General features: G+C 41.2%; 1 protein-coding gene and 1 long non-coding RNA gene across 4 annotated transcripts in view; one reads left to right on the top strand and one right to left on the bottom strand.

Moving 5' to 3' along the window:
* Positions 1-996: 996 nt before the first annotated feature.
* On the bottom strand, positions 997-2,916 carry LOC142600950 (uncharacterized). Its single transcript, XR_012834451.1, has 2 exons — positions 2,594-2,916; positions 997-2,275 (listed from the first exon to the last, which is right to left on the bottom strand). It is a non-coding gene; the product is annotated as an uncharacterized LOC142600950 (long non-coding RNA).
* A 312-nt stretch (positions 2,917-3,228) lies between these two features.
* The window catches only part of PHIP (PHIP subunit of CUL4-Ring ligase complex), a 119,198-nt gene continuing 108,340 nt past the window's right edge, over positions 3,229-14,086 (top strand). Inside the window, exons 1-4 of one of the 3 annotated variants that reach the window (XM_075747550.1) lie at positions 3,229-3,603; positions 3,743-3,801; positions 3,965-3,994; positions 4,150-4,209. In XM_075747550.1, the coding sequence (XP_075603665.1) occupies positions 3,558-3,603; positions 3,743-3,801; positions 3,965-3,994; positions 4,150-4,209 (195 nt within the window). In that variant the 5' untranslated portion in view covers positions 3,229-3,557. The remainder of the gene's footprint in view (positions 3,604-3,742; positions 3,802-3,964; positions 3,995-4,149; positions 4,210-14,086) is intronic. The other 2 variants (XM_075747549.1, XM_075747551.1) reach the window with 2 other exon arrangements.

The following is a 14,086-nucleotide window of genomic DNA, read 5'->3' as shown; positions in this document are numbered from 1 at the left end:
AACAGGACACAACATTTGCATAAAAAATATGTAAAGCTATCAGATGTTAAAACAATCAAATTACTAGATTAAAATAATCTGAGATTTTCTTTTTAACAATTGTTATAGCTGAAAAAGGAAAATAATTCCATTACTACTATTTTTTTTTAATGCAAACCTTTCAGAGTAGAAATATCTCATAAAAAATGTTAAATCTCACTGACAAAGCAAAACTGAGGTACTTAAGGATAATGCAAGGTGACAAGATCGCACGAAAGAAAAGGAGTTATTTGAAAGGAAACCAATAAAGAGTAAAATTTTTCTCCACTTGTGTACCTAACAAAAACATCCTCAATTTAACCGCAACATGGAAAAAAGCTTTTTAAATCTGAAAAATTAATGGAATATTTGTTATTGCTGCAGGAATTCTTAAAACTCATTCTAACATGCATCACCAAACAACAATAATAATCCTGCATCTTCTCTTGTGGCCAGTGTAACTTCCATGTTAAGCCACAAATAAACAAAAAACCCCACCGGATTTCATCTGTAAAAAGAAGTAGAACATATGTTTGTAAATGCTGTTTATTAAATATTATTTGTAGCACTGCTGTGCTCAGGCCTAAAATGGGATTCCATTTTGCTTGGTGCTCTACAAAAATTAAATAAAAGACATAGTTCCTTATTTTACTGTCAAAACACCAGGAACATTTTGATTCTGTAGGCTGTACTTTAAACTGCATCAGGAAAAGTTACGAGTTGCCAAAGGAACAGGGAAGTTCAATATATTCAAGACAGTTTTCCTCTACTTTTGGACTCTTCTAACTGTTAAGATTTCTCTATTCCTTGGTTTGTAGTTTTAGTGATGTCATATGTAGGTATATTTTTCTTTTATGTAAACATCAAGGGAAATTAAAATGTTAATCACAGTATTCATGTAGCCCTTTGTTGTGAGAACCACCTATGAGAGATATTACAATAGATATTTTACATCGCTAAGAAAAGACTCAAGTCACGTTATTTTTAAAATCTTTATTAGATGGTAAATATTATTTCATTGCCATTTCGATTATTTGAAGTGTGGATTTAAAATAAAGCTGAAACAGAGTGGTTATTGTTACAAGAACTGGGAAAAGGGAGACACTGGTACATTTTTAAATATATAAAGTGAGTGTAGCTACAGATAAAGTGATCAAATCTAGTATGCACGATTTTACTTCTTAAAAAAAAAAATCTATACTACAAAAATCTATACTACAAAATACATTTACCCTGATGATTACAGACCACATGCTAGATTATTATTTTAATGATTTTTAGGACATTTGATAATTGTATGTCAAAATGCATGGCAACTAGGCATCTGCTACATAAACCTAATTCTTATGACTTTTTATAACATGACTTTATGGAAATATGTGACATTTTAGCTTCCATTCTCTAACCTTTCACGGTTATGTTTGTGCAATAAAGCAGAAGGGTGGCTGCAGCAAGCTTTCTCACTATGCCAAGCACAAAGCTCAAGCAGTAAGGCTCGTGCACGGAGCTCACGGGCCTTGGAAACATACATATAAAAATGCTCAGCTCAGCCTTCCCTCAGTTGCACAGAAATATGGTTTAAATTGAATTTTGTTCAAAGTTATATAGTTGAGAGAGCTTCAGGGTCTTTACCTGAATACCTATAATATTCTTTGTCTAGTTTCTGTATCATTTCAAACATACATTTGGCTTTGCTTCACAAGTTACATTAGTTAATAATTGGGGCAAAATAAATATTAAAAAATGACAGTTTTCCCTGTTTATATCGATCCCTGCTAAATTCATTCTTACTGTCCACAAACATGTTTGTTCTTGCAAGGCCTCAACTCGACCTGAAAAAAGCACAGATGCATTGCAAACCATAAAGACGAGTAATTACGCTCCTTTAAACCCCTTCCTCATCGGATACAGATTTTTTAAAAAAGGTAATTATTAGTGGACGTTTGCTTTGTTATTATTTTCTTTCCCTTTTTGACTGTAAGCAGCAAATAAACAGTTTCAGCACAAATCAGACCGTTTATTTGGTATCGTCAAGCTAGCAAAGCATGAAATAAATAAATGATATAATCGCTAATCAGGCTCCGTACAATATTGCAGCCTTTCAGGAACCTTCGGTACGTTATTGATCCGCTAGTGAATTACCTCCAGTTCAGCCATAGGTTGCAGGCATCGCCATCCCTCGCTTCTCCTCGCGTTGACAACACTCCTCCTCTTGCCATCGCTCCTAGAAGCCAGAAGATTCGTCAGTCCTGCGTGTCTGATTTGGTTGGCGGCAAGAACAATGAATAAAATCGTTATTAGCTGTTTGCGTGGTTTTGTTGTAGGATTTTTTTTTTTTTTAAAGTTCTCAAACCGAGCACCCTGCAAGCCCTTCACCCTCCGCCCCTGTGGCGACGGCCAGCAGCAGGCACCCAGACCCGAGAAGAGCAGCCGTGCCGAACAACGAAGAAAATCGCCTTTCTGGTTGTTTGGGGCTTGTTGGGGTTTCCCCGACCCCTAAGCCCAAGGCACGAACCCGGCCCCGGGCACAATATTGCAAGAATAAGAAACAACAACGCGTGACACCGGCACTTACGCGCAGATGCCAAACCCGTAGCGCCCCGAGGCCCCTGACGGGCTCTGAGGGAGCCCGGGGCCGCCGAAGCCCCGCGCCCGGCAGGGACCTGGCTACGGGGGATGGGGGAAGCCGCAGCGAACGAAGGGGGAGGTGGTGGGGAGGGGAGGGCCAGGCTTCCTCAGCCCGCCTCCCCAACGGGGCCGCGCTCCCCGGGGGCATTTTGGCTTCGCTCGCTTCCCCATTTCTGCGACACTGAAACTCGGTAACTTCCAGCCTCCCCGCCGCTGCCGCCGCGAATAGCCGCTGCCCCGCCGCGGCCCCTCCTCCCCGTGCGTCGTATCCCTCCGCGCTCCGGCCGCCCGCACCTCGCAGAGAAAGCGCCTTTCAGCCGCCAGCCCGTCGCCTTCCCGCCCACCCCGCCTCTGCCGCTCCGACATCTTCTGCCTCAGCCCGCCCGTCCGCTAATAAACACGTAGTGCTCGCTCTCGCCCCTTCTCCCTTCAGCCGGGCAGCGCCGGGGGCCGCCGCGGCGGCGGCGGGGCGGGAGAGGGGGGCAGGAGGACCGAATTCCCCCCCTTCTCCGCCTGGCCGCCCCCGCCGCCGGGCGCCGGGGACTGAGGAGCGCGGGGGGGGGGGGGGGAGGGACGACGCGGCGCGAGGGGCCGAGAGGGCTGAGGAGGGGGGCGCGGAGGAGGAGGAGGAGGGGACTCTTTCTCCGGGCGGAGGAATCGCGCTCGTTCGAGCTGGCTGGCGGCGGCGGCGGCAGCGGCGGCGTTGGCGGCGGGTTGCTGTGAGTTGTTGTTTCCTCCTCCTGGCCGTGGGTTGAATGGTGGAGCGGAGACTCTTCCTGGTGAACGAACAGTGACAGCTACCGGGCGGGCGGACGCGTTTCGCTGGGCCCCGACGCTGCCGCGGGAGCGCGGCCCGAGTCCTCCCCCCCCCCCCACTTCCCCCCCCCCCCCCCCCCGGTTTTCGCCTCGCCATGTCCGGGGACGGCGGCAGCAGGCACACGGCGGAGCTGCGAGCGGGTGAGTGCCGGGGGAGCCGCCGTGCGGGGCGGCGGGAACCGAGCGGGAGCCAAGAGAGGGGCGGCAGGGAGGGGGAAGAAAGAAAAGCCCGCGGGGAAGGGGCGAGCTCCAGCCCTCACCGCCTCTCCTTTCCCCTCAGAGCTCTACTTCCTCATCGCTCGCTTTTTGGAGGACGGACCCTGCCAGCAAGCGGCTCAGGTAGGGGATGGATGGATGGCGCCGCCGGGCCTGGCGGGGAGGGGGCGGCCGGGCAGGGCGGCGGATCGGACGGCGCGCTCGCAGCCTCGTCCTCTTTCTCCCTTTTTTCTCTTTTGAAAACCGGCCCTCTTTTCTTATACCCCCCCTTTTGTTGTTGCCGCAGGTCCTGATCCGAGAAGTGGCGGAGAAAGAGGTAAGCGGCGCCGCGCACCCGGCGCTCGCCCCGCCTGCAGCCTCCCTCCCCCTTCCCTCGCTCTCTCCCGCTTCCCCCGCCCCATCCCGGGCACTGCTGGGGGGATTCTCGGGGGAGGGGGTCGCTCACGGGGTGTCCTCTCTTCCCTCCCCTAGTTGCTGCCCAAGCGTACGGACTGGACGGGCAAGGAGCATCCTCGGAGCTACGAGAACCTGGTAAGAGGAGCGGCCGGGGCCGACCGCGGTGCGGCGGGCAAAGTTGTTTTTTTTTTTTTTCCCCTCACTCTCCCTGAGCAGCCCAATAAAAAAATTGAATTTCCCGCAAAAAAAAAAAAAACCCAAACCTTTTTTAAAAAAAAAAAAAACTTTGGAGAATTTTTTTTTTTTTTAAATTTAAAACATCTCGGCCCCCTCCTTCTCATCCTCTCGGCCCCGAGGGGAGACGCGGCGGGGCAGTCCGAGCGGGGCCGGCGGCGCGGGGTAAATAACAACAAGCGCCCTAATGCGAGAGCCCTGGCCTCGCCGGGCTGGAAATAGAGGTACGTCATGGACGTGGTGCGGGCAGGCGGGAGCAGCGCGGGGCGGGGCCAGCGCGGGCGGGCAGGCAGGCAGGCAGGCAGGCAGGCAGCAGCAGGCGGCTGCCGCCGGAGCCGGCCGGGCCGCCAGCGGGCGGGGGCGCTCTCCGCCGCGCCGCCCGCGCGTACACACAATGGCACAGCGGAGCACCGGCCCCCCGCGGCTCCCTCCGCCGGGCCGGCCGCGAGGCAGCGGGAGATCGGGTCCCAGGTCGCTGTGCTGGTGCGGTTTTGTCATCGCTGTTACGTTAATGTGGGTCGGGTTCTACATCGGGGGTGGGTCGGTTTGAGTTGTCCTTCCTAGTTAGATGTGTGCCCGCGTATGCTGGCTAGGTGCATCGTATGGCTTTGCGTTTATTTATATACAGTTTATCTGGTGTGTAGGAATAACAGGACTTGCCAGGTTCATATCACACGTTTGACTTACGTGGTATTTTTGTTTTGTCCTTTTTTTCCCCCTTTCCTAATCTTCCAGCGTATGCTTTTCGTAATCGGGTGTAGATCAGTGATTAAAAAAAAAAAAAAGTATTACTTGCAGTGATGTAGTTCTTGCTAACAGAGAGGTGCCTGGATATTTTTTTTCCTAATATGTTGTGAACTATAGTAGTTGGGAAAACAGCAATTAAGATGTCTGAATTGTGTCTGTTAGCAACTTGTTGCTAGTATTGTTTTCATTACAGGTGCACTGTTGTATAATTTAGTCTCTGAATTTCTGAATGGGATTTCAGAGGAAGACTGAGCCCTGCTTGTAATGTTCATCAAAGCAAGATTTCCCTTCGGGCTTTCTGGTTGGTTATAGTAGTTCTGAACTCCAGTACTTCTGAGACTTAGATATGTAGAAGACTTTTGAGCTCACACAAAAGAAGACAGAACAGTTCCCACCTGTAATGTGTCTGATAAAGGCTGTTGGCATATATGTTATTTTAGTTATGTTGCAAATGTTACAGTATGAATCGTAGGTATTTATTGTAGTTGGAACAGGCTTGCTTACTGCATTGGTTTTCTCTGGAGCAAGAGGTGGATTGGCCCAGGCATTTTTAATGCATGTGGCGTGGAAGAATTGATAGCAGTTGACTTGTTGAAAACATATTTGTACGTATCAATACTTTTCAATTTTCCTGAAATCAAAGATCATATAGAAGTTCAACTGGGAATTTCAAAGTGCTGATACTTTTGCATAATTTATTATCCTGTTCTTATTTATTTGTAAGACCGTAAGACCATATTATGCATTTCAAACAATGGTTGGAAGTTGCTTGGTAAAACTTATCATGAATCTTTCTCTTTTATCTTATAAATTACAAAGAATTGGAGGTGTGGTCTTAATGTAGAATGGATTTGGGTTTCTTCTATGTAGTCAGAATATAAAAGGATGTGAGGAAAGAAAAAGTGAGGAAAAAGACATTTTAAAGGTTGGAGGAAGAAGATTCGATGAGAAATAATTTCATTCAGACCCTTCTTTCCAAGAATGCAGGTAAATGTTTCTTGGAATGCAGGTAAATATTAATTTAGTCAGAATAGGTATGTAATGATGTAAGATGTTCTTCCTCAAAATTTGGACTTGATCCTGGGTAGGTATATTTGGAGATGTGATGCTGACTAGGTCCTTCCTCTGTTCCTAACAAAGTTTTCTTAGACTTCTTGATAAATGTTTGCACACCCTTTTCCACCTTGTCCCTACCAAGGTGTTGGAAGAAGGGGGGGAAAAGAAATTGGTTACTTTGTTGTTGATGCTTCTCTCCATCCTGTCTGCCTGCTCTTGCTTCAGTTGTCAAAGATGCGTGAACTTTGTATTACTTGCCATATTAGGCTTGCGAGAGCTGGTGTGGAAGTGTATTTCCAGCCTGACGGTTACGTTTCATACAAAAGAAGTGATTTTCACGATGTTTTGTTTCATTAAACAAAAATTCATCTCAAACCAAAAAATCTTTAGCTTTTAAGTTAGAGGCTGATGATGAGCTAACCTTCTGTTTCTTCATAATTTTTTTTTCTCATTTAAAAAAAATTTCCAGCTTTAAGATGCTGTCTTCTTTCTGAAGAAGGCATGTTTGGTCATGTTTTGGTACCTCTTCTCAGACTTTAATGGCTTGAGCTTTCATTAAACTTCATAGAAGGGGCTGAAGAGAGAAAAGCTAAAAAATAAAAATACCAGTAGATGTAGTGTTAGATGTGTGGCTTTTACTGTAGAAAGGAATAAAGGCTCTGTGTAACAGGGCATGGCATTTAATCCCAGGCTTATATTTTGTTGTTTGCAAAATAATGCCTTTTATTATATATCTGTTAAGTGGATATCTTTTCAAGAGATGATGATGTTCCTGGTTTTATCCTCATTTTGAAAACATTTATTTAGGAATTCTTATTAGAGTTAACTTTCTGTTACTAGACTTAAATTTATAGCCTTAGGTATTTTATTTCTGTAACTTAATTTGTGCAAATAATGTTGAATCGATGCAATTTTCATCTTGTAAATTACTTTCATTTTTCTATTTGGTCAGTGAAAGTAAATGTTTCATTTTCTTATAAGCTAACACCATGCTGTGCAAGCCTGTAATGCTACAGGAAAATACATGAGTTCAGAAATGCCACTTTACTATGTTTTATATTATTAAGTGATTTTTCTTGAATTCTAATATTTCTATATTTCATTTTTCTACAGTCACCATTTGTGGTATAAACCACTTGAATCTTGGTTTGAGTGTGTAGTCTCTTATTTCAGAGTGCTAATCTCATTTTTATATCATCAGTATTAAGATTTCTATTTGTACTGTAACCAAAGACTTCCTGAGTGTCGAGTCCCTGGTAGGCCACTTCCGACCTAGGTGTACCAAGGATGGTGGGACTCTTCAGTAACAGATCTCAGGATGCTTTGTATTGTCTTGCATTAGTTGTGAAAATTTACTGATGGTAAGCCAGCTATTTTTCACTTCTTTTTGAAAGACACAGGATCTCTCATGATGGGGCACAGAAATTGAGGACTTGTAAGAGTTAACAGCTCAATTTAGCAGAGCAAGGCAGCCTTGTGAATTGTTTATAGATTGTGGTTAAAGATGTTGTTTAAGTGTTATGTAGTTAGGCTTTAAAACACTTTTGTTAGGGCCTTGACACATGAACAAACTACAGTGCATCATTTGACTCCAGGGTAATTGTTTTTTTTCATGTTGCAATTTCACTATGGGTGTAGCTGCTGTAATTGTACGCCGTGGATGAAAGCTTTGCATTTCTGCTGCATCCTTTGTGTAGGCACGAGAGCTCATCCAAATATGCAGTCAGTCAGATAAGGGAGATGAACTGTTTGAAAAAATGAGCAGTACAAAAATAATTTTCATGACAGTTCAGTTCTCCTTTTGTGTTCAGCAGCACGGGTTCTACAAGTACCATGAGGGAGAGGATAGGAGTGTGTGTGTGGAGGGCTTGGGGAATGTGTTGGGGTTGCTCCTTTCGGGAGCAAACTGGGCTTCAACTGGATGAAGCCAACTGTTAAAATTCACTGCAACAAGTTAGAGCTACTGTAGACAATGGTTGGGTTTCTGTTGTTTGTTTTTGAGGGGGTGGGATTTGAATGTTGTTTTTTGTTGTTTTTTCATTTGTTTTTGTTTTTTAAGTCTTCTAGGATACAAGCATCGTAGTGTACATGATCAGAACCGTTGTGTGGATTTTCTTATCTAAAGTATTCATGTAACTGTCACTTTCTCTGAATTAGAACTTTATTCATGGTGGTGGTGGATGAGGAGGGAGAAGGCAGGGAATTCATACCAAATAGGAAGACGGTGCCACGGATTTAGTAGGCAGTATGCCTTATTATTCTCAGCAAAATAGTAATAAATAGTTCCTAACCTTTGTCCCTTCCTCTTCCCCTGCCACTGCCCACAACTATTAAATGTGATTTAAAGTGAAAATGGCAAAGCTATTTTCAGGCCATCCCACTGTTCTTTTTGGTTATGCAAAGGCACGTGAAGTTACAAAGACTATCTGTGGGACTGGTACACCAAGTACGTTGACGTTGTATTTCATTGTTCATATAATACCTAACATAGTAAAGTCTTTTAGGCAGCATTGTGGTTACTGTTTAATAATTCTGTTTCTTACTGAGTAAACAAACAATAGGCAGTTTGCTTCTTCAGGAAATACTGTGCTGTAAAGGTATTCAAAGAAATAGGGAGCAAAAATAAAACTTGCATTGAATCAGAGAGCTGCATCATCATCCAGTTTTTGTTATTAACAGTGTTTTGGGGAAAGTATGCAGTGTTTTGGAAGGTGATCTGAAAGACTTGGCACTGGAGATAAGGAAACCTGTGAAATGATTATGAGCCTTAGCAATGTTTTTGGTCTCATTATCACTGCTTCTGTGGGACATACATCAACTTAAATTATTCCCTTTTAGTTCTAAAAGACAAGCATTTCTGTTCTACAGATTATTGCCATGGCTGGGAATTTAGGTGATAGAGCCTCTCTACCATCTATTTTAATGAGGAGGATCTCGTTCATTGTGCAAAGTCAAATGTTTTGTGCTAGTTATTTCGAACTCAGATTAAGAAACACTGAAGAGAGATGGGCTAAAGAGGACTATCAAGTTTCTACGGTGTACCTTTTATTTAAAAAAAAAAACCCAACCAACCCACAAAATATTAGGAATGAGTTTTAAGATAGGCAAATAGGTACAGGTAATCTAACAATAGCAGATACAGTTGAATGTCATAGCCGGTAAGGCTGAAACTGTTCATACCTTTTTGTGTGGTAAGTAGCAAGTTTGCAGCAGAGTCTTGTTTATACTAAGGTTTGAGGTTTTTGTGTGCTCTGGCCTCACACCTATTAAAAGCATTAAATAGTTGAAAAACTAGTATGTTTTTGGGATAGCTGGTTTCATATAGGTCTATTTCATTAGAGAAAAAGTAATCTTGATTAAAATAATAGGCATTCCTATAGGAAATAGTGGCTAAGTATCTGTATACTTCTAACTCAAGCACAATTAGAAGGTACACAAGAAATAAACATGCTTCAGCAAAAAACAGTTAATTCTCCAATTCTACCCTCCCAGTTGTCTGTCACCCCCTTGACCTATTCTCCCCCCCCCAAAAAAAAAAAAAAAAGCACTTTAAAATTAGAAATTGTAGTAAAGTGTAATTACTTTTCTTTGAAGTGATAAAGGCAGTGGCTGATGGTACAGGGTACTCAATTAGATTGATGGTCTGATACAGTACAACAATTACTATAATTCAATTTGGAGCTTGTTTTGGGTAATGTGTTACATAGCAGAATAGTTAAAGCTGGGAGAGCTGCTGGTATTAGTAAGATTGAGCTCTCACATCTTGAAATACAGATAGCTGACTGACTTAGATTTTGTTCTCAAATGTCCTTGTGTGCAAATGTGTTTTTCTGAAAGATATTTACAGTCAAACTTGTAGTTAAGCATGTTAACTCTTAGCATGGAGAGGGAAAAAAATCCAACAATAATACTTTGGAGAACGCCTCAGTATAGTGCTTGGAGCAGAATCCAGAATAGGGTCATATTTTACTTGATACCGAAAACACTGGCAGCGAATAACTGCATTATGTATTACAAATTTAAGTAAAGAGTCTAGGTCAAATCGTGCTTCTGTTGATGCACTCATTGTGATTCTGATGCTGAACTATTCTGCAGAGTCATGCAGAATGAAAATACAAACACTCAGGTCCATTTCAGAGGTAGTAAAGGTTTGAATGTTAGTCCAAATAGCCATGTAACTGCATTTTGTGTATTTCCATGCTGTTTGGAATAGGTAAAGTTGGGCGTAGGTAAAGGGTGAAGTTGAGGGTAATGTTGCTGCTTATATTCTAGAAAATATTACTTGTGCTTAAGATCTGAAAATCTTGTACTTACTAACGGAGTTCTGATTTTTTATTACAGTAATGTTTAAGAAATGTTAGTAGCTTGTCTTATGTGAAAAGTCTAGTCGAACAAAAAGAGAGTTCATTATTATACTTATAAAAGCTTATGTTCTGTTGGAAGAAAAGAGCAGAATTAGATGTTGCAGAAAGCCTAATAGGAGGAGGAAAGAAACCAGCTAAAATTTCAGCTAGGGGTGGGACTGGCAGGGAAGAAATCTCTGCTGTTTATATTCTGTTTGACATCAAAGTTATGGCATAAAATTTTAAAATTCCTGTTTGCAGAGTCCAGTTTTCACTTTTCATTTAGAGCTGTATGAATTTTAAATACTTGTACATCTGTTATTTCTTTCCTTTCGCTTTTACTTTCTCGTCCTGGAGTCAGAGATTGATATCAAGACAAATTTCTGTCATTCTATTGAGTTGTCATGAGCTTTTCTGTTTGACAAAGCTTTTAAAGTGTCCTTTTAAAAAATAATTTATTTTTTTTTGTTGTCACTTGAATCTGATTTGAAAGTACTCTTTACAGGCTTTTTTTGTTACTGTTTAAGAGGAGGACACAGAGTGGTAGGTATATTTTACGTTGGTTCTAGCTTCTTTTTACAGTTTGTCAGTGCAAGAATTGTCTCTTGGTAGGCTGCACCTTAGAACGATCCAAATAATTTTAGCTTTCAAGCCACTCTTTGTCATTTAATGTATTAAATAAAATTCTTTATCTTGTACTTTCTGGAGTAGTTGCTGCCACATTGTGGTTCTCTTTTTTTTTTTTTTTTCTGTGTGGGGTGGTGGTTTGTTTTTTTTTTCCCCCCTCCTTTTTCAAAAAGGAGGAATCAGGACTAAGGTGAATTTCTGTTACAAACCTTTTTCATTTGTGACTTCTGCTGTAATGCTAATAGTCACGCATACAAATTGGCACTGGACCAGGCTTCCTAGAGAGATGGTCGATGCCCCAAGCCTGTCAGTGTTTCAGAGGCATTTGGGCAATGTCCTTAATAACGTGCTCTAACTTCTGCGTAGCCCTGAAGTGGTCAGGCAGGTGGACTAGATGATCGTTGTAGGTCCCTTTTAGCTGAAGTATTCTATTAATATTGTTAAAAGAAGATTTATTTTTTTTTCTGATGGAGAAGAAAGTACTTCACCTGGAAAAAACTTACTTAGTAGCCTATTTTTAATTATTTAAGTTCCACCATTTTTTCCTTCATAGAAGGAGAAAAAGGGAAAGAAGTCCAAATAAAACCTATAATGAAATAAGAGGGTTTTTCCCTAGAAGATTTTACAGTGAAATGAAGCTTATTTCTTTATTTTTGAAAGTTTCTTGTGTGTGGTTTAGTTTTACATAGGAAAATGAGAGCCAAATGTTGACTGTATGTTTCATGAAACAGTTTTATAAAGGAACTGACAAGTGTTTGGATGGCCAGTGTCACTTTTTTTTTTTTAAGCATACACTCACTTAATATTGTTGAATCAGTTTGTTAATGAGCTGGTTGCGAATGCTGTTTAGCAATGAACAATGATTAATCGGACAAATGCTGTACAGAAGCACCACAAAACTACTGTGTAACGTGGCATAAATAGCTGTTTTCACGCAAATGGATTTAAATGACGAGAGACTATAGTGTGGGTGTAAGTTACATATTAAGATCTTTAATAGGTATGATCAAGATTAATACAAATAGATCCCCCCTTTTCAAAACATTTGCTTTAAAAACTGCACAACGAATTGAGACTACCTAGTTTCTGCTAAAATAAAAAAGTGAACACATGGCTTATGACAAATCATGAGAAGCATGACTCAAGATGTCAGCTGGCGGTAGTTTTGGAATGTGTCAGAGCCGATTTGCTTAATTTACTTTAGATTTTGTGCATTTGTGAGCATGTGTAAAACTGAAGGTTCTTGAGCAGGATAAAATGGCAACTGTATTACATATGTAGGTCTAATATTTGTGGTTAAACAAAAAAATCGCTACTTACTAATCTTTGAGAGAAGTTCAGATTCTGCAGATGTGAAGTCTAGTTTCAGATAGAATGATATTTGTTAAATATTTAAGTATTTGTTAAGGTTTTGCTATCCTTTTGATAGCAGCAAAGGAGAACAAAAGCTAAGGAAATGGATCAGGGCTGTTGATGTACATGGCTTTGTCTCTACTTATGGCTATTCTGATATTTTAGGGCTCTCAAGCATGTATTTTGAATGTGATTCCTTCATTCAGTGGAAAAAAAAGCAAGTTTTATTTGCATGTTACCAATAAGAAAAATGAATCAGAATAGCAAGTTCCGAATTCAGTGGATTATTTTTTGCTACTCTTCTAAGAGAGTGCCTGTCTGATGGCATTAAACTTAGTACTTTGAATGAACTGATCTGTGCAATCAACTGTTAGCTTTATATGTAAAAAAAATTACACTTTTTTTTTTGAAGAAAAGCTTTTCTTTTGTTAACTTGTGTGAATTTTGGAAGTCATTTAACTTGTAGGCAGTCAAATTCAGGCAGCTTGCAAGGCCTGCTACAAATGTAATACAATTCACAGAAGGAAAGCTCTGCTTTCCTGGGAACGGCTAAACATTTGCCTGCTGATGGGAAGTAGTGAATGAATTCCTTATTTTGTTTTTCTTGCCATGTGGCTTTTGCTTTACCTATTAAACTGTCTTTATCTCAAGCCACAAGTTTCCGTTCTTTTACCCTTCTGATTTTCTCCCCTGTCCCACTGGGAGGGAGTGGCTGGCTGCATGGGGCTGAGCTGCTGACTGGGGTTAAACCATGACAGGAGCAAAAGAGAAAACTTTTCCTCCTTCTCTAGAAGGTTGCCTTGGTGGTGGTGAGAATTACTGGTGTAAGCAAGGCTTTTCCAGAACCTCGGTTTCAGACATCAGCACTCTTTATGTTAACAAACTGCTAGAATATATGAAGCAATTACAGTGTGTCAGCAAGATAGGAGCACATTTGATAAAGAGTGAGGATAGTTCTGTTAATTGGATGTGATACAGAAGCATCGGTCTGCCTAAAATGTCAGTCATGGTCTTTTGTAGTTGCAGAATAACAAAATACCACAAGCTTTTACTGCAGTACTTTTTTTTTTCTTCTGCAAAGTAAAACTGTGAGGACATATTTCAGGCTATATGAAGGATAAAACTACTACACACCAAATCCTATACAAGAACTGAAGAAAACTGAGTTTCTCTTCTCCCTTTTAGTTCTATTATTTTAAATTTTCTTTGTTACAGCTGACAATAGCCTATGTGTTTTAAAAGTTCTATTTCTTAACCAAAAGCTTTATGTTAATAGGATTTTACTGTTGTCACATACATTTCAAAGATTTTTTTTCTTGTTACATAACATGGCATTCTGATCTAGAATTATAGTAGTTCAAAAGAACGAACTGGTTTTGTCTGGGTGGTCATTAATACTGGTTCAACATGGTTACACTCAAGTGGTGAGTTGAGGCAGAATATTTTTGCATTGTCTTCTACAAAGCTATGTTATTTATTTGATGTATGTGAATCTTCCAAAAATTCTGTAAATGTTGCTGTCCTTACAATCTTTGTCATGTCTTTATCTTACAGTAACTTAAACTGACCAGACCACTATTTAAATATAATCTTGAATAGATACTTCACATTTTTCACTGTGATTATAAAGGAGTTTATTAGTCTATGACCAA

Source organism: Balearica regulorum, chromosome 3 (assembly GCF_011004875.1).
Source record: "Balearica regulorum gibbericeps isolate bBalReg1 chromosome 3, bBalReg1.pri, whole genome shotgun sequence".
In the NCBI taxonomy this organism is placed as follows: domain Eukaryota; kingdom Metazoa; phylum Chordata; class Aves; order Gruiformes; family Gruidae; genus Balearica; species Balearica regulorum.
This window is presented reverse-complemented; position numbering and strand designations above follow the sequence as displayed.